The sequence below is a fragment of the Zonotrichia leucophrys genome, chromosome 4, assembly GCF_028769735.1.
Source record: "Zonotrichia leucophrys gambelii isolate GWCS_2022_RI chromosome 4, RI_Zleu_2.0, whole genome shotgun sequence".
Lineage (NCBI taxonomy): Eukaryota > Metazoa > Chordata > Aves > Passeriformes > Passerellidae > Zonotrichia > Zonotrichia leucophrys.
The window spans coordinates 28,475,387-28,496,188 of NC_088173.1; the positions used below are offsets into that span (position 1 = coordinate 28,475,387).

Below are 20,802 nucleotides of genomic sequence, written 5' to 3' on the forward strand. Positions count from 1 at the left end.
ACCGCCATTTTTGCCCAAATGCCAAGCAAAACACGATGCCTGATGGAGGCCAACAGCCATGGGACAACATTACCCACCTGAAAGTGCAGGTAAAGCCTACTTGCTCCATACAATGGCTACTGAGAAAATCCAGGGATGCCAGAACATCATAACATTCCTCTGTCTGATTTTTTTACTTGGATGAAATAGCTCTCCTGTTATATTCATCACAGCCTTGAAGGATGTAATTCCCACTAGCTGTCCTGGATTCTGCACAGTACTCTCAGCTTTGTCCATTGGTCCACATGAGGTCAATATTGCAAGGTCATCATAACCTTGTCAGAGGCAAGTATGATAACATTAGGCAGCAGTGTTACTGGTTTTACACTGTGCTCCACACACTCCAGTTCGGCTACTGCATTTGCTCAGTATAGTAAATGTCACAGTCCTCTCTAGGATTTTCCTTCTGACCTGCCAATAAACCCAAGCTGCACAAGCTTGCATGTTCCTGTGAAGACATGGTAAATGAGACAGGAATTACCACCTGCTGTTCTCTTGCACTTCCTAAGGTTACAGCCAGTTGCTGCTATTTCACATCAAATCACACAGGCTTCAGGCCAGAGTGATCCTGACACTTTATGGCTGCTCTGCCTCTCTCCAACACCACCTCCAGTTCTAATTAATCCCTCAGACTGAGTGCCAGTCCTGTGGCTAATTATTGTACCTGCCCTGGGGAATACAGTGTTTGGTATCACCCTGTACAGTGCCATGGACTCTCAGCAGGAGCTCTCTTATATAATCCCTTTTATCATAACTGCTGCTTTCTCCAACAGCAAATCTGCTAACAAAACCAGTACGCCACAACAAGACAAGAATCCAGAAATTTCTTTTCACTTGTAAACATTCAGCAAAGAGTTCTGATTTGAATACATTATATAATGATCCAGACTTTGCAAAAAAATAGTAAAAATGCAGTGTTTAAGATCTAAAATAAACAGATCACTGTAAAAGCATTATTTCCTATAATGACCTCTGTGAAATCTACCTGACACTGCATTCAAACTGAATAAAACTGGACAAAGCCAACACTTCTCTACTTTTGCCCTATTATTAGATGAATTTTCAGTGAGGAAAAATGCCTTTTCTACACAACTCAGTTATGTGTTCTGATGAGTGATCACACATCTGACCTCCATAAAATATCCTTCCTGAAGGCAAACCTGCTACTCTCACTGAAAGTGGTGCTAGGCATCCAGTTAACCCCAAGAAAAACTGGGCTTGGTCCATAACCAAGTTGGTTCTCAAAACAAAAATCTTCCCTCCTGACTTATGTTTATCTTCAAATTTTTTACCTGCTGCAGTTATGTGATGCAGGTAAGTGGTTCAAGCTCCTTCTCTGATGTTTGTTAGGACTGGATTAAATTTTTAAGAGCTGTTTTCAATTAAATTTCTCTAATTCAAATCTTCAGTGCTGCAGCACTTCTGCGTGACAGATGTAGTTCGAGATACAACAACTACATGATGTATTTTCAGCCAGAGGACAGGGCTGTAGAAAAAGGAACAGGATGTACAGGGACTTCCTTCCTCACCATTCCTCTGGCATTACTAAAAAGGGGCAAGATGCAAACCAAGTGGTGGAGAGTGAAGACACGCACTGCCCAGCTCTTAGGACAGGAATGACAACATCCTCCTCTCGGGAGCAGGTATGTGGCACTTTCTCTGGAGCGTCACAGCTGTTCTGCATTCCCTAGGGGAACTTCAGGAGCTGAACATCAAAGGCATAGCTTGGCCCTAGAGTGTCATTCACAGCCAAAAGGGCACTCCTGTGAACTCTCAGTCTCGAGTGTGAGTGTCCCAGTGCTTTAGACCAAGTTGGCAGCCAGCACCATCTGAGTTCTTTCCTAACCTCTCCTAGTTACAGAGCAAAGTTACCTTGCTCCAATTTGTCACCCTAGTTTCGCCTTAATGGAAAACAGGGGAGCCAAAACAACCCAAAGCCAGTGAAGTGCAGATAATTAATCCCAGGAATGGAGTAGGTAAATACCCCTGTTGCCTTATGGCAGATAAGGAAACAAAGTCTTAGGAATTAAATTAACTGCTCACAGACAAACTGGCATTAAACCGGATGTCCAGCAGTTTTCTCAATGATTCTGCTTCAGTGAAAGCTGTGTTAACAGAAGGAATCACTAATGCTTTTTTAACATTCTTATTGTGGCCACTAAGAGTGAAGTTTGAAACAGTAGCTAGATACAGCTTATATAACTTGATCTACAATTTGATTTAAACAGGTCAATTAACAACAGAAAAAACAACCATGAGTGTAATCACACTGCTAAAGCATGAAATTAAAGCAGCACTCTGTGTGTCTGCTATATGCTTGATGCAACATACAATAAAAGAGAAAATATGCTTTTAGAAGTAAGACTCATCAAGTGCAGAAAAAATTCATAGCATTAAATGGAATTTAAATTATGCAAAATTGTATTTAATTAACATAATACTTTCGCTCTAATACTATTTCTTTTTCACTTTGACAAGATGTGGATTGAGGATCAAAATTACCAGCATGAAACATTTGGGAACAAATCTTCCTGTAATGTAACTGATTTACCTACATTAACCACAGTTAGCAATGTCAACCTAACCTCACTCCAAAAAACTGAGTTTTGCTTTTGGGGAAGGCAAGAAATCAGATTAGTTTATATACTGCTATTTATTTTGTGAAGCAAATATGTTCCTTTCTTAAAAAGTCCCCCAACAACAGCAATTCAAACCAAAACAAAAACCCCCCATATAGTACAAAATAGAATGGCTTTTAAGAGGGGTGAAAAGTTAATGGTCATGGTTTAATCATCATTCAGTAATGAGTGTTTTCTAATTTATGATTGAGGAGCTGATTCTAAGGACATGAATACAGGTTTTCCATGCATTGTCACTAGGAGCAGGAAAAGCCTCAAAACACTCATTACATATTTCCTAGAAATATATTAACAAATAATAATGCACATATATTAAAAGAACGCTTTTTAAAATTTTCATTTTAAAAAATCAGGTCAAAATTTACTGCTTACACACCTTTAATTTCCCTTTAATATGGCATAGTTTATAAAGGTTGTGCCTATAATAGAACAAGTGAAGAAATACTTCAATTTGAAAAGAGAGCTCACATTTATATACACACACATTCCTATTTAGTTATTTCAGTAAATAGACTGCTTCCAGGACTTCTTTTGTCAATATTAGGTAATTTTGAAGTAGTCTGTCAGCATAGAAGAGTGGAAGTTGCAAAGCAATGATTTCTCTCTACCAGGGAGCAAATAAGTAGCAAATATATTAAAAGTAAACAGGGGAAAGGGTTATCTAGAAAAGAACATTATACCTCTATCTCAACCTAACTGTTTTAACAGGACTCAAGGAATTTTTTTAATCTTCAAGTCAATAAAGGTTAACAAAATAAAATAAACTTCTGAGTTCCCATCTTTTCTAGAACTTCATCTTTCCTGCTTAAGATATTTTAGCAATATTATCAGTTCTGTGCCACCCCAGCCAACAGGAAAATTTATTTAAACACAACAAAAGTAGAAAATTATTTTGTAGAAAAATACTTAAGTCTGGCTTCTGGGTGGTATCCTATTTCACCTAGCCCAAAACCAATTTAAAACCAACTTCTAGCTAATTATTTCTAGCCCTGATAAGAAAGAAATCTCTCATGTATCTGACATAAAGGACAGAAGATATTTATTATATCTTTCACAGAAGGCTGAGAAAAGACTAAGAACCACAGAGTCAGTAAAGTCGGAAAATACCTCCAAGACCATCAAGCCCAACTTCCAACTGAACACCACTCTCATCCACTAGGCAGGTCACCTGGTCATTAAAGAATATCAGGTTGGCCAAGCAGGACCTGCTTTTCCTGAATCCATGCTGGCTGGGCCTCATCCCCTGGATGTCCTGTACATGCTGCATGATCTTATCCACCATGATCTCTTCCATAACTTTTCCTGGCACTGAGGTCAGGCTGACAAACCCACAGTTCTCCAGATCCTCCTTCGGACCATTCTTGTAGCTGGGTGTCACCTGATCAACCTCCAGTCATCTGGAACCCCCACAGGTGGCCAGCACTGATCATAAATGATGGAGAGTGGCCTGGCCAGCTCTTCCACCAGTTCCCTCAGCACCTTCATGTGAACCCCATCTGCCCCCAGAGATGCGTCAGCTTCTAAGTAGCACAACAGGAATAACTACTTCCTCCTGGATTGCAGGGGGTCTCTTCAGATCCCTATCCCTGTCAGCCACATCAGGGGGCTGGTTGCCTTTGGGACAAGCAGTCTTTCTGTTGAAGACTGAGGCAAAGAAGGCATTAAGTACCTCAGCCTTTTCCTCACCCTTGATTAAAAAGTTTCCCTTCACATCCACTAAGCCATTCCATACTAGCTGTTCTGATCCCAAACATTCACCTCTGTAGACCTGTTTCCATTATGAAGATGCAATCTCTACTTGGACAATATATCCTTTGAAATCCTACCATCATGAAATTTTCAGAGGCTTTTTTTTAATTGGACTAGGGCTCAACAACTGTAACTGAGCAGCCTCATATCACCATTTATTCTAACAGTCCACAGGCTAAACGCCATCATTTTTAATTTTTTCATGGCTCAGTACAGTAAAGCAAATCTCCATGGATCTCTTCATTTCATGAAGCCATGCCCTCTGCAAAAAGAAGAGCATCCAAAAGATATATTATTACCATTTCTTACACTGGTATCAAGGAAATCTAGTTCTGCATTTGACCTAAATGCTTAGCTAACCAGAACTTTAGAGTAATTAGAGATCTGATATAAAAATACATAAAGAGATAAAAAAATAACTTTTCCAAATAAGATCAGGATACACCATCAGTACCTTACTGGTGGTCTCATGCGATTAAAAGCTATATTAACTTGCTGCTCAAACTCACACTCAGGGTATAAATTTCTGTACCACTCACACTACTAGAATGTGTTTTGGCTCATATTTTCCACACAATATGGATATTGGTAGATCAAGCCACATAGCATTATGAACTAGAACCCTTATGCCATCTCTGCTCAATGAAGGATACTGATCCACAGACTACTTCTGAACACCTAAGAAAATTTATCAGATTCTTGGAAAAAAAAAAAACCAACGAAAAACCCCCTCAAAAACCAGCCACATTATTCTAAAAATACAAGTGCTTGACCTCTGGCTGGTATGTGCATAGCTGAGTTCTTAGTGTATGACTCTATTGAAGGAATTTTCAAGAAAACCTGAACTACAAACCAGTTCAGTATATAGTCTACATGTCCAGTGACTGAACATTTTGAGATAACTACTATTTTTATGGTTTTGAAATTATTTCAGAAAGAATAATCCCTCAAAAAAATCTCATGGTGACAAAACATGGGTGGGACAGAAAGCAGTATCTTTTCCTCTTGCAAAATGTTCTCACAAATATCTTTCTATTTTCTTATCAGCAGATTTTTGGAAGTTTAAGGTCTCATCTTGATTTGGACACTCTTTACATTTTATTTTGATTTCTTTTACAAAAATGCCTAGAGGAAAGAAAGTAGCTTATTTAAAAAAAAAAAAGTCATTTTGAAATTTCGGTCATAGCTTGGAACACTAAAAGTTTTTGCTAAGTTAATCGCTTGTTTCAAGCCAGTATGTGAAAATATAAACCCAAAGAAACTTCAGGCTCCTTACCTGTAAAAGATGAATTAGCAGTAAAACGTTCATTGCTCTTAGATATTATATCCAATCTGTCTGCAAACTTGTCAAATCCAAGTGTTAATGTCATGCCCCAGTTACTTTCAGGTACAATATTTCTCAAAAATAATATTGTATGCCATTACCTCCAAACCCATTTATTTTACACACGCAGTGATGGAAAACTGTGTGCAAAGGTAACCAACCAGGACTAAATGGGTTGAGTTTCATTTGGTGCATGAGTGGCTTACACATAAAAATTCTATTAATTATATTGTAAATCCCCTGGCACAGCAGGTTGAGCAGACTCACCCTGAAGACAGTTATCAGAAGAGATAATTGCTGTACCATGAAACATAAAATGGTCAGAGGCTTCATGGTACTTATTACTTGTGAAATATGGAGGGGAAAAAAGGAGAAGAGGCTGTAGAACATATTCAGAATAGATTAAGGGAAAACCAACAACACTGGGCAAATTTCCCAAGTTGAATCCATATACTTTAAAAGGAGGTATGTTACTACAACCTGCATTGACTAAAGAGTTGGTAAAGTTTCAGCTTGTCCAGAAGATGCTAATCATCACCTCTTCCTCCCCACTGCTGACCTTATTGAATTCCTTTTCTGTAATCAGATACAGAATTCAGTCTCAAGTGCCAGCTCCTGCTGCAGATACAGCTTTGTCCTTAAATAAAAATTCCTCAGGTTGGATATTTTCTGCTTTTTATCTGCACTTGATTTACCAAACCCACAAATAGTCATAACCATGATTTGCATGGCTCAGTAAGGACTCTACTGCCTTCCTGTATATGGAGCATGTCTTGGCAAAGTAGTACTCAACAATCTCTGTGCAGCAGAGGTCCCATTGCAGTAACACTGACCAAACCTGCATCTTCTTCTTGGGCACTGCCAACACCTCCAGACCAGGGACTGAAAGCCACACATGCTAACCACTTAACAGTTCTTACATCTCTTCAATATTTTGCCAAGATTTCTGCATAATTCCCTTGTGTTGATCCCACTTCATTTGTTCTCCAAGTGTTCAGACCACTGGGGCTTTCCCTGGAAACTTCTCTGACAGTCATAATTCCAGATTCTTATCCTCCTCAGCTATGTAATGCTCTTCACAACACTGCTCTTCCATATTTGTTACTGCATTCCTCTCTGAAACTACCATCAAATTTGCCCTCCTGTTTTTTGAATCTAAAGCCTGTGAATGTGAATTAAGAACATGCATTCTTCTGCATGTAAGGACACTTAGTGTGAGCACTTGCACTCAAGCCTGTCTTATGCCACCTGAATTGAGCATCCTCTCCTAAGCCACAGGCACTGCACTGCCCTCCTTCCCTGCATCCTTCTCTCCTCACATTGCCTGCAAAGCTCTATAGCACAGAACCAGACAAAATACACAGCCCAGTATGGCCTCTGAGAGAGACACTAAATTTGCTTAAAAGTTAAAAGGAAACTGTTATATTATTCAGAACCTTTAATTTTTATATTAGTTCTCTACAAAAAAGCACGTTGCTCTCATTGTTACCCTCTACTTTCTTTTCTATTTATTTAAGTAGTTTTCCAACTTGTACTGAGCTTAAACTGAAATAACATTTAAAGCTGTTCACTCTCAAGCTGGCGACTTTATGATGTACAGCCCTAGCACCAAGCACAACAGGGCACCCTGGCAGTTAACAGAACATCAAAATCAGCTGTAAAAGCATGTTGTGACTTTAGATAATCTTATTGCTGAAAAAAAATGTAAAATCCAATTAAATCAAATTATATGAAACAAAACAGTAGAATGAAATAAAGCTGCAAATTCAAAATATTTAACAAAGTTAACAGAAGAAAGTAATCCATGGAACATACCGTTATGGGAAAAATTATAAACATGCAACCAAAGAGAGTTCCTATATCATCTGAACAATGTAACCAAGCGTTTTCTAATGAAGCACAGATGTAAAGAGGAGTGCATTAGCACAGCCAATCCATTTGAATTTACACTCCTGTATTCCTCTACTTCTATGTTAAAATAAACATGGCATTTAGAAATTAAAAGAACCTTCTCATTTCTTCGATTAAACCATGTTCTGTCTGGATTGTAACTACAAGGTGATACTATTATTATTATTAAAAATATTAAATACATATATGTCAGGAAAAAAGGTAATACATGCATACATTATATTTGTTTATAATTCACTAAATATTAGCTACATTTTACATGGAACCTAGAAGTATATTTATTAGAAACCCTATGGCCCTCTGCATTGTGGAAGCCCATGCATGGCATGAACACATTGCTGGGGAAACTGAATGGTGTGGTTAGGAAAGCCAGTTTTATACAGCAGAGCAAAATCACTGTGGAACCTGCTTCCACCCACAATGGAAACTTTACACTTTGGAATCACCCAAATCTTCCCAGACACTCCCTGCTCACGTTACTGTCCTGCAGACACTTCAACATGCAGGGTAAATGCAGCTAATAAGCATAATTAGCTCAGACAGTGTATTTTAATTTAGTTTTGCACTAAAGACTAATTGCCTACTCAGCGAAGGGGAAGTGGAACATTTTTTTAAGATGCTTACCCGAGGGCCCTGATCACCTTGATCTCCCTGCAAAGTGGAAAGATGAGATGATAGGTTTAACACAGCATCTGTGTGCTACCCAGCTCTCTTACATAATCTAACATTTCACTGCATCAATACAAACAGTCTCTTGAGTTCATGCTGGGAGGGCTTTCCAGTCACCTTGTACAAATCACCCGAACACCAACTCACCTTCTCGCCTTTTGGACCAGGAGGGCCCTGAAAGAAACAAAGGCAAAGATTATTTACTGATGCTGATGAAGTCCTGGGATACAGAAAGAAACAGGTCTGTTTCTTCCCAACAATATAATTCCTTATAATTTTTAACTCTGGAATGCCAGTGCTATTCCAGAGACGGTTTCTAATAATAGGAACTGCACACTATTTCTCGAATAATTTGCTAATGTGTGTTGAATCAGTTTACTCAGACAAGCAAAACTATGCCTGAAATGGCAAAATATCTACAGATTTCACTTAGGGACAATAGTTTATCTGCTATCAGATTAAAAAAAGTTCTTAGACTTTAAAAGTTCTTTGCAAGAGCACTTAATAAATTTGAATACATATAAATCTGTCATGTATTTTGGCACCCTCCTTGTATCAGATTGCCAAAGAAAAATGGATTTGAAATTCTAAAAGGAGGGTTTTCATTCCTTTCTTTGGCAATACTGATGTTTAGTCTCAAGCAGACTTTTTAGGCAAAATGAGCGCTTTGTGTAACATGATTTTGCAGGAGTATTACTTTTTGTTACTTACCACCCAACAAAAAGTAAGGTGACAGAATCACAAATAGGAAGTCCTTTCCTATTCCATTTTTATTAAGCACTTCTCAGAAAGCTAGGAGCAGGTTTCTAAACCACTAGTTTTCAGGTTAGTATCTTGTGAATAAAAATGCTATCAGTCTGCACAAAACCGTCTGCTTACACAGTGCAGACTCTACCTCCAGCTTTCTGAAAAATATGCAGGTGTTTCATTACAAAGAAGGATCTGAGATACATATGAAAGCCGCTGTAAACAGAGAAGGAGCCATTCAAGCCAGCATGGTTCACTGTGATAACACAAAGAGAGTGTGGCTGTGTGTGTTTGTGAGGGTTTATGCAGAACAAGAAAAGACTGTCACTAACAACACAGGTAAAACATTCATGTGGTTTGCATAAATGCAGTGGAATGGAGGTCAGTCTGCTGTGTATTAAAGATGTGATCAACCACAGGCAAGTCTTAGAGAATCCCTGTTGTAGCCAATTTTCTGCTTAGTTTTAAGGGCTTCTGATGCACGCCAGAGGAGAGCATCTGTTGCTGAATCAGAGGAATTAAAGCATATGCCATTCCCTGCATGGCCTGCCATCTCTTCTGTCTGCTGCAGAGGACACAGAAACAAGTCTGCCTCCTGATGTGCCCAGGTCTCCTTCAGGAAGCACAGTGCTCACTGCCAGCTGAGTGGAAACTCTCTGCTCAATTAACTATGACCCTGGCCCACTTTGCATTGCCCTGCAAGCACTTGGCCTCTTTAAAAACACATGAAACAAAATAATTTAATTAATAGACACAAACTGGCTGCACCTTTAAGGTCTCTCCATATATTATTTTTAAGCTTTAAGCCCTACTGTCCTTTCCCAGTTCACATAAACACATACTGAAAACTAAGTGCAGCACTGTCAACTTTTAGCTGCAGTCTCCCCATACATGTACTGTTATGTCATGTCTCTAAAGCCTACACATACATGCCACTGGGCTTGTGAATTTGTGAACTCATACCATCAGTAACACAGTAATTGCAGGATGGGAAGAACTAAAATCAGTCAGTGCAGGCTGTTGCTGCCCTCTCCACAGCGAACGTGAAGCACAAGAGAAGGGCTGTGCTCTCGTGTTCTGCCCCCTTGAATCTCCAAGCCATTACTGGCTCTGAATATCTCACTGGCTGCAAAGTGCAAATAGCATGACCCCTATCTGCTACAGTTAGAATCCCATTTCTCAAGCCTTAGGCATGAAATGATAGGTAACGTGACACGACTGAGCCTGTAAACAGATGTTATCCTGTGGGAGCTGTTGCTGCCTTCATTTAGATGCTTGGTGCCGCTCTTATGCCCAAGAGAGGCCCTGCCCTGGTTCTGATGCGTTTGGGCTCCTAACTTTTCTGAAGCATGCTTGCCACAGCTCTGCCTGTTGGTAGAAACTACAACAGGAGAGATCACATCAGCTGCCTGAACGAAGCTGGCTCACTGGAACAGAAACAAGCTAGAGCTCACCTGAGGGGCTCAGCCCCCAGATCTGCAGGGCTACTGCACTGTCTCCCTGGCACGACTGCTGGCAATTATGCTCAGCCATCACCAGTGCACAAGTGGCCCCTTCCTCTACCCTGCATATTCTCCTCTACTGAGAGTTCTCTGAAAGTACCCTATTCCCAAACATGCTTTTGCATAAGACTGAATCAGATTTCTTTTTTTTTCCTCCTTCTTCTGTGCAGGATTTTCTGAAAACAGTCTGTGCGCATCATAATCAGATTTTGCTTTGTTTTTTATTGCCTGGTGTTTTCTCTCCCTGAGTGCCAGACACCATCATCTCTAACAAGTCACCCTGCCAGCACACAAATTTTTCATAAGAGTCTTCATAAACGTCTGACAATTTTATTTTACCAGGGGTGAAAAACAGCTTTTCAAAAGCCCACAAAAACACTTCTGGTGTGAACATTCTCACAAGTCTCTTCACTTGTATTTGCAATGCTTTTGCTTTCTGCAAGAGTCTTGAAAAACAAACAAACAAATGCAAATAAAATGGTTCTTTTGGATGCAAGTGAAGAGAACCAGTGGGGTTTCATCAAAATAAAAATTAATGGAATACTTTCATGGCTTGTTCACCCATCTCTGGCTTTTCCCCCACTGTTTCAATTGTCCCCTATTGTTTTCGCAACTTTAACCAGAAAATTCCTATCCTCAGCCTTTGACATCTTCTTTCCATTTGTGCTGAGAAATTCTCCCAAGGTTTTTACTGCAGAGTTTATTAGTGTGTGTACACTGAGTGGAGGCAGGGAGGAAGAAAAATCTGAGCGAAAGCTGGGTTTGCGGGGGTGGGGTGTAATTAGGAGACAGATTTATTTAAAGGAGGGCAAGGTTTCTTCTGTTTAAGGGTACAGACACAAAGCACAGAGTGAGTAAAATAACACTAGTTTTGTAGGCCACAGCATGGACTTGCTGCTTTTTTTCCCAGGGAGACTTCAGTGCTTTGGTTTATGAGATGGCAGAGATCAAGCCACGAGCTGCCGAACAAATGTGAAAGCATTTTGTGTAAGTTATATGAAACGTCTGAGGTCAGAGCATTTCTGAAATAACTTCTCAGTGTTTTCACTGGAAACAGAGGCTCTTTTCTCAAAGTGTAATTATCTACTCCAGACTACTATACATTTCCAAGGAGAGTTTATAGCCTGTTTCACATAAGCAAGGCCTTGTAAATCTCAAACACATGCAAAATCTGCATTTATAATTAGGCAAAAAATACTACTGTTTTTAAAAAAAGGTCTCCTATAGCAGACTGAAAGGCCTCCAGGCACCTGCCAGCTAAGAACAGAACTGAAATCAGGGTCAAATCCAAAAACCAGCCATATTCAGGATTGCTGTCAGGTGACCCACCGCCTTTATATTTTTGCTACCAAAATCCCATTTCCATACTCTGATGAAATTTTACATTATTATAAATAGGAATAGAAAATCAAGAGAATGCAATAAACAGGAATAGAAAGTCAAGAGAATGCAATACTAGAAAACAGGAGACTGATCCTTGCAGTCTTCATCAAGCAACATTTCCTTATAATTAATTGAGTGTGATCAGCATGATTTTTTCCACACAGATGAAATTTTATAATCAATTCCCTGAAAGATGCTAATTTTGAATTCCACCTTTGAGGCCATTGCCACCTATATAGTTTTGCATAAGTTACATCCAGAGACCTCTTAAAAAGCCAGTAGTTGACTTATTTTGATTTTACAAACATTCATAATTATCAAAATTCTCTTATATTCTCTCCACATATCTATTGCTACAGATCTGCCTTTAACCATAATACAAGAAGTTCTGCTGCAAACTCACCCAAAAGGCTCCAAGCATTGATGGAACAGCAGAACTGAAAGTAGTAAGGGGTTCTTAGTACAGAGTACAAAGCAGTGTTGAAGGTTCTGTAAAAAGATCCACACTCAGTACAGAGGAGTGTAGATCTTTCCTGACTGTTAGACAGGCCATATGATTCTTCTGGAAAAAGGACCAGCCAGTCCCCAGCACAAGCTGGTGACAACCAACCAACCAACCAGCCAAGAGAATCAGCTGGACTGTGACAGTCCCAGCTCCCACTGGGATCATGCACCCTCACAGCTCCTAAGGAACACGACACGCCAAACTTGACAGCTCCCATCAGACAGAGCTCCCACAGAAGACATAGGTGATAATAACCTTTCTGACACAGTCACTGCTTTACTACATTCCCACCACAACAGGCATGGGCTAAGGCAAGCTGGCAGCTGGAGGAATGAGTGTAGTTTGCAAGGTTCAGCCTTCATTTTCATTTGGGACTGAGGGGTGTACAGGGCAGCCATCCCTACCAGCAGCCACAGTGTGACTGGCAGCCTGAGGCAACAGCAGCCTTGCAGAAAGGAACAGAAAGTGAACCAGCTACTCCAATGTCACCCAGGGAAATCCAAAAAGGGAATCAATTTCCCAGCTTAGTTTAACCATGTTTTCACAACTAAACAGCATGCCATACATTGCCTAAGTTAATTCAATATTGCAGATTACTTCAAGGGTAAAAGGTGGCTTTAGCATGTAACAACAAAATAATCAGATACAAAAGCTGAACTTTCTCTCTTTGAAACTTGACTCATGACTTCGATAAATTACAAGAATCTGTCTGGAACAACAGTCCCCAGCCTATCCTGTAATTGCTGCAAAATATTAGGATCAGATTTGCTGAATCACAGGAGGTTACACAGAGCATTATGAAACACTGCTGTGCATCATAACTATTCCAAAGTTCCTACACTCATTTCAGTCTTGTGTCCACTACGCAAACTGAACTACTGCTGAACTACTGAGGCAATGTGGTTTTGGCATCTACTGAGCTTGGCCATGTTTTCAGCCAGTGTTTACATATGCTAGTTTACAATGCCAACGTTTCACCTTGCAACAATTTTACAACTACTCAGAAGAATTTTCAGTGAATCTGAACAGTTTCTACTACTGAAGTGGCTTCCATTTTACATGTTTTATTCTCCTCCTGTAGCATGACTGACTTACGGTGAAAACTTCAACCAACCACCTCTCAAACGACTCTTAATAATATCTCATTTTCTTCCCTTATATTCTGAAGTTTTTGTTAAAAATCCTAAGGCAGAGAAAAAGAAACCTGAATTTTTGACACAATAAGGGTGACTGCCTTAAACAACATTATGTAAATGATTTAAGCTGAGAAACATAAAACTGATTTATACAGCAATCTAGATAAACAGCTCCATTAACATTCACAACAAGCAAATTATAAATGACTCCTGCTGTAAATTCATACAACTGTATTCAAAAGTCAGTGATTTATAGTCATATATAAATCAGACAGGTTTGTAAACTACAGGCAGGAGAATACAGTCTACCCAAAATGTGTCAAGAAACCATTTAGACATTCATTTAGACATTCATTTCTCATGCAGTGCTCCAGCTGAGATTGGGATAGCGTGCTTTTTTTGGAAACTTATCATGCTGCTCACAAAAACCAGCAGCTCACACTAGAAGCTGCAGAAGGGTCACTGCTAACTCACTATTCCAGTACTCAGGAAAAGGCACAAGGCCCAGTGTCCTAGACAAGAACCTGCTAAAGGGGATCTCCTCTTCCTTTCTCTGATATTCTTTCTTTGATTAATCAGTAAGACTGTAATTTTCTCCTCACCCTTCCTTCTACAGACAAATACAACATTTTTCTTTGAAAGCCTACAAAACAAGACCAACAGCCCTACAAAGATTCTGTGGTACAGAGGGTATGTGCCTATGTACCCATTGCCTGAGCATGAAGAAACAAGGATCAGCTTTACTAATTCCACAAATTAATTTAAGTAAACATTATGATTCAAATCTTTTAGGTTTCTTGTGAGTCAAGTAGCTGCTGTATGTGACAGTAAGACCAGTTATATGGTGGCAGAAAAATTTGGCACACTCCTAAAGAAAAGAAAATGGCTTTTGGTAAAGTCAAAAGCCTTCTAACTTTCACTTACTGCTCAGTGCATTGTAATACATGTATTCCAAGAATCTTGGCCCTCGTTCCCTTGTCCACAATGCACCTTCCAGTTCTCCTACTTGTCAGATAAACAAAAATACTAATTCTCTAATTAATTATTGCATCAATTCTCTAACTAATAATGTTAGAGAATTGATGCAATACTGTAAAAAACCACCGAAAAAAAACCAACAAAAAAAAAACCAACCAAAAGAATCCGCACCACAAAAGAAATGCCATTCTTGTAAACTAGTAAAATAGGACATAAAAGTACAAATGAAAAAACCTAATATTGCTCTCTCTATCATGTTATTAAAAAACAACCAGACCTTCTGATTTCAATAACAGGAAGGAAGGAAGATTGTGAGAAAGAAACAAACACAATTTTTGTTACTTCAAAATCATAGAAACACAAAAATATTTGGCTGGAACTCAGAACTGCAGGAAGACATAATAAAACACAACTGATTTGGGCCCTACAGAACCAAAATTCAGAAAGCAAACTGAACAGGAAGCCTTTTTCCTATTATAACTACTATTATGTTTGCTATTTCCACTGCAGTCTCAGGATTTTTTGGAGATCAATCTATGATTTTTAACAATATTTTAATTACAACATAGTATCAGCTTCAGTGTTCAATATTTGGTTTATAAAACATTTCAAAAATGAGACATCTTTGATACAGATTGGTTGAGGCCTCCTACTCTTCCACCCATCCTCCAGCAGATCCCTGTCTCATTAGATGTCCACCTGAAACTTGAAAAAGCATCATATGCTATCTTAGAATCAGTAAACAGTTGGGGTTGGAAGGGTTTAAAGGTCATTTACTCCATCCTCCCTGCAATGAGCAGGAGCCACTCCAACTTGACCATTAAATAAGTACTTTTTATACTTCCTTTGGTAGATTTTTATTGACAGGCCAATTCTCTCATTTATTCCTAAAACTTTAGTAAGAAAAAGCTCCTCACTGGGAGTTAACAATTTCTTTTATTTCCAGAAACAGTAGTTCATATTCCAATGTTTCAGCTATTTTTACCCTAAAACTTGCATGGTGGCTTTTGTAATTCAAACACCTCTGGTGTTTCCCTGGTAGATCATTCAGGTGAAATGGCAGTGCCCTTTGCTCATTTAATATATATGTATATTTATTTTTTTTTACTTGAAAGAACCTTTTTGATGAGAATGGCAGGCTGAACTTCAGCTACTTTGAAGGAAACAGACAAAGGAGGAAAGCAAGGGAAGGGGGGAGTTCCAGAGCAATGGAGATTCACCACTGCCACTCACTACCTACAGGAGCAGTACCCTTGGACATCAAAACACATCTTCCAAGCTCCTTAGCCTTTTGGATGTTTCAACTTTGCTGTCTGCATTACTACTCTGTGATGAAATAGCACCCAAGAATCTACCAGGCAGATCCTCCTTTGACCAGCAGCTGAGTCTAGGAGATTTATGTCCTTCATTAACACATGCTGCACACGGTCCAGCTCTACAAGATAGTAACTACACAGAAACAGATGATTGAAATTAAAAAAAAACCTCCTCTTTGTTCACCTATTTGAAATAAGGGTTGGTTTAAAACCAGGTGGGTTTTTGAAGAATTTTGGCCTCTACCTGCTATCATATCAAGGCAAATTTATAAAGTAATAAAGGCTGAACTTATGTAAACAGCTCACATCCGTATAACAGGTTTTACAAATAACATGTATTTTCAGCTAGAGGATTTTAACATAGACTTTGAAATAGGGAAGGCCAATTTCATTTCTCCATTTACTATGATGACTCCACACCAGTTTCAGTAGTAATGCTCTGAGTTTCACTCAGTATTTCAAAGGCAAGGCATACTGTCTATACACTGTTCTTTCCTTTCCAAATGTTGTTATTCAGTACAGGAGCTATTTTCTCATTCAGGGTAGTAGAATGTCAAAGAAAGATTTAGATACTCCTCTGGTGTTGTCTGCAAATGCTACTGTAAAATGCTACTGTGAAAGATGTGTGTTAGATTACTTAAATCATGAATGGTTAAAAGAAAATGGCAGTAAAATAGTAGTATAAAGCCACAGCCATGTAAAAAATAGCACCAGGAGTAGAAAGGCTTCTGAGGCATCCACAGATTACGAGCAATGGGATTATTTCAGAAACCAGGTAACTTTTTAAACTTCAGGGTATGCTAATGCTTGGGAAGAATCTATTTTAGAAAAATACTACATTCCTCTGAGAATCTTATTCTTCTTTCTTTCCTATGACCCCTTGCAAGTTCTGTAGTCCCTTAAATCGTTCCTGTGCATGGGCTCCATTTCACAAGAACGGTGCATGGGCTCCATTTCACAAGAACTGTCTGACAAATGTAATGATAAAAACTACATTGCACAAACCCACCTGAAGTGACCTCCAAGTATTATGTTACCACAAGTGTTTCTGAACTATTCCAGGTACAAGGCATTGCTGAAAGAGGCAAAGCTTGACACTAATTCATAACTCTAGCCTTGATGGGGATGTGTCAATCCTTAGTCAAATTAACTTATTTAATGTCAAATAGTGTACAGAAAGAAAAGCACAAAAAAAGCATATAAAATAATATTTATGTTACATTAAGATAAACACCAGAACTAAAGATAAACACAAGAACTAAATCTTTCATTTATTGTCACCAATTCCCTTATCTGCAAAGGGGAAACTACAATGATGTGTTTCATAGAGGTATTTTGAGAACTGTTCAGATTTGTGAAGTTCAAGATGTAACACCAGATAAATGCAGATGAATTTTTATATCAACTCCAAACATACACATATATTTATATGCAGACATATGTAAAAGTGAGATGACTGAATATATTCTTGTAACCTATAAGGCTGGAAACATCTTTATACAGGAAGGAATTTAAGACAACATAAAGTTTATTAAAAACAAAACTGTTTTTTCCTAAAGACTAAGAGTATGGACTACAAAATTCAGAACATCTTCAGGGGAAATTAAACACATATGTATATTTATACTTAAATGGATATTCATTCTTTTTGGCAAATGATCACTGGCAGACATACTGGGCAATATAGCTGGATTGTGTTTCTGAAAATACGTGATTCTCTTACATATTTCTCAGCAGCTCACGGCTGAATATTACTCATGGATCTCAGTAAAAAACTATATTAGGAAATCCTACAGTGTTGTAGGGACAGACAAAGCATTTTTGAAATTGGCAATCTGGATCAAAGCCCACAAACAGAAAGGACACTTCCATGCTGTGCTCAATAGTAATACTACTGGCAATACACAAAATACTCCAGTGAAAGTAACTGCTGCATTTTCTGCCTTTTTCTTCCTTCTTGAAACTTGACCCATACTTATAGGAAAGAGTAACATATCAGCACAGCTCTTATTGCCAGCATCAATTCAATATAAAAAAACCTAAAGCATTTCTACTAACCCATCAATTTGCTTCAAGTAAAATTTCAGTTCACAGGAGTGTCACTTTAAAAAGGGAAATATAAATTTTGGAGGTTTTCTCTACCAGCCTGAGATCCAAATCTCCCAGGTCTGCTCAAGTTTACAGGACTTTCAAGCATGTAGCACAAACCATCACCAGCCTCTGAAATGATAATGGCTTTCAAAGGAACTCTGATATTTTGAAAACCTTGCAGAAGACTAATGTCTTAGACATCACAGCATTATCTTCAAGTCACAATAAACTTGATGAAATACACGATTTTACACCTCCTAATTTTTTTTTTTATTTTATTAAAGCTAGTGAAACTACTGGGATCTGCAACAAATTGAACCGGATTTCAAAGCTAAAATACAGCATGAAGATCACTAAAAATAATAAGCCAGCATGAGTTTAATATCAAATTAAAACCATGTGCAGCAGGATAGTAAAATACTATATAATATTCCTGAACACAGTTCAATATGTTGCTTTGACATAATCCATAACAGAACACAGAACACACGAGTGTATTTCTGCCATATGTAGAATAAGGAAGAAAATATGAATGCCATTTGATAAAGAAATTATTTAGGAATACAAGAAATATTTCAGAGTCCTTAATTATATTTTGACAACCCTTTGTAATGTCATAATGGAACCACAATGCTAAGTTTGTAATTGCTTTTTTGTACTCATATGTACTCTGTTAAGCTAAGCAAAGGTTTACCAAATTAAGGCTTGCAAGTAATTTTTGCTTCACAGTTTCTCACTTTCTCTTAGAAGATCTACTATGCCCTGGTGACAGCTAGAACTTCTAGATGAATAGATGGAATGCTAATGTGTGATTCCCCATCACATTTATACTGGCATATGTAACCAGTGAATCAGATCTTCATGTTTATTTTATGAAAACAAACGCAATTCTTTTAAAAAATTAATGATGCTACGATGAAGAAAAGTTGGTAACATCCTACAAATAGAAAGATCTCATGCATATTTTCTTTTAGAGTTTTAAATATTAGTTTTATGTATCGTCTAATTTCAGGGCTTGTTTTTTCAGACTAATGGTATTATAAATTGTTGCTATGTGAACTATGAAATGAGGAGATCAACTTCTAAAAGTTTTGCATCAAACTGTTTTCTAAGCCTATCTTCCAAGCTTTCTTTATCTTTTGCATACAGGTACTCCCAAAGGAGATCTGCAGATTCAGAAAAAGAAGCCATCCTAAAAGGAGCAGAATTTATTTTACAAGCACATCCAGAGCTGATAATTATGTTGCATGAGGAACCCTTTTCACAGAATTTTGTAGAATTAATATCCTTACTTTTTCTGTTTGTAGAAAATCAAAACCTAGACTGAATTGTAATTGTAAAGTTAACAAAATTCAAGTTTGATACTTTCTGAATCAACCAAGAAAATAAGAAATAAATTATCTGTTTCAGAAAATGCTGTGGAACATCTGAACATCTTGCCATTTCAGCACCAGATAGTTACTGAAATTGTAACTCAAAAGCTTGCCTGCCAGAGCAAGTAAAAGAACACAGTAGCACAGTTGGGGTAGGAGTCTGGCCTCCTCCTGGTGTCTGACAGAGCCTGATGAGCAGAGCTCTACAAAGTCTAATTATCTCCAACTTAGTCCACTTAGCAGGGTACTGTAGGGAAGCCATCAATCTGCCATTAGAGGCTCCTTTGCAACTCCTGACAAAAGGGTGGGGAAAGACAAATAAAAAAATATGTTGAAAGCAGAGCATAGTATCAAATTTTAAAAGAATTTCTTTGTTGATGATTGGAAGTTTTACTCTCCTCTGCCTTTTTTAATTATGTGTAGCACTTCCTTAGTGTTGGTACAACCGACAGTTCAGAACAATTTTCCCCTATATCTCCAATTCTGTGCTCTCTTCTTTACTAACCGAAGAATCCTCTTACTTACACTAGTACTGTCTGCATAGCCAAGAAAACCATTTAATATTCACTGCTCTTCTGGTTTACACATGTGCCCCTAGTCTACCAAGGGAAACTACTGTTGTTGTAAATGCCTTTTAACAAAATTAACTTATATTTTATGACATATGAAGCTGAGAAAGCATCACACTTAAAAACAATTAAATGCACAATCTCCTTCTGAGAAGACACATTTCTGGCTTCTTTTGTGCCATAAACACTTATGTATACAGTAAATGAAGTTTTGAGCATGATTTCTTCTCTTAATATCTTTGATGTGGTTCCTTTTAGCCACCAACATAAAATGAAAAGCCATGAAAATGGCATTTGTTTCTTCTTGTTCACAAATCAATATGGGCTGTTTCCTAAAAAGTTCTCACAATTTCAATGGCGTTCACAAATGCTATTACCATTTAAGAAAGGAAAATGCCAACTAAACTCAAGCTCTGCCTGCTTAAAGACATATGAAACAGTACAAGTTTGTTTATTTACGTGATGCGCTCAGATTAATTTTTGATCTCATAATTTACAGTAAATTGTTATTAGAAGCAAAGGCATAAAGGATTTATCTTTATTATTTGTACAAAGAAAGTAAGAAAAAGACTTTTACAAGTCTACTACCTAATGTTAATAAACTAATTGTTGAAGTTTGACAGCAAAATCTGACCTGCAACTTGTAACTCAAAAGCAGATCAGCATTTGTATAATCAGTCTGAGTAATACAATTCTGCAGAAGATTAAAAAGGAGCATAGGGTATGAGTTTCTAGGAGAAATACCCCGCAAGATCATTCTCCACAGTGAGAACAACTGATGGCCTGGGTACAAGCACTGGGATTCTCCCAGGAACAGTAACTTCTCTGCACAGTGTATCTGAAAGTGAGCTATTGCTTCAGTCTTTGGCCG

General features: G+C 38.2%; 1 protein-coding gene across 1 annotated transcript in view; it reads right to left on the reverse strand.

Annotated features, from left to right (window-relative positions):
• Positions 1 to 20,802, reverse strand: part of COL25A1 (collagen type XXV alpha 1 chain) — a 300,860-nt gene that overhangs the window by 94,657 nt on the left and 185,401 nt on the right. The window contains exons 6-7 of the mRNA XM_064710946.1: positions 8,479 to 8,505; positions 8,287 to 8,313 (exon numbers count right to left, since the gene is read on the reverse strand). Coding sequence (XP_064567016.1) covers positions 8,287 to 8,313; positions 8,479 to 8,505 — 54 coding nt within the window. The remainder of the gene's footprint in view (positions 1 to 8,286; positions 8,314 to 8,478; positions 8,506 to 20,802) is intronic.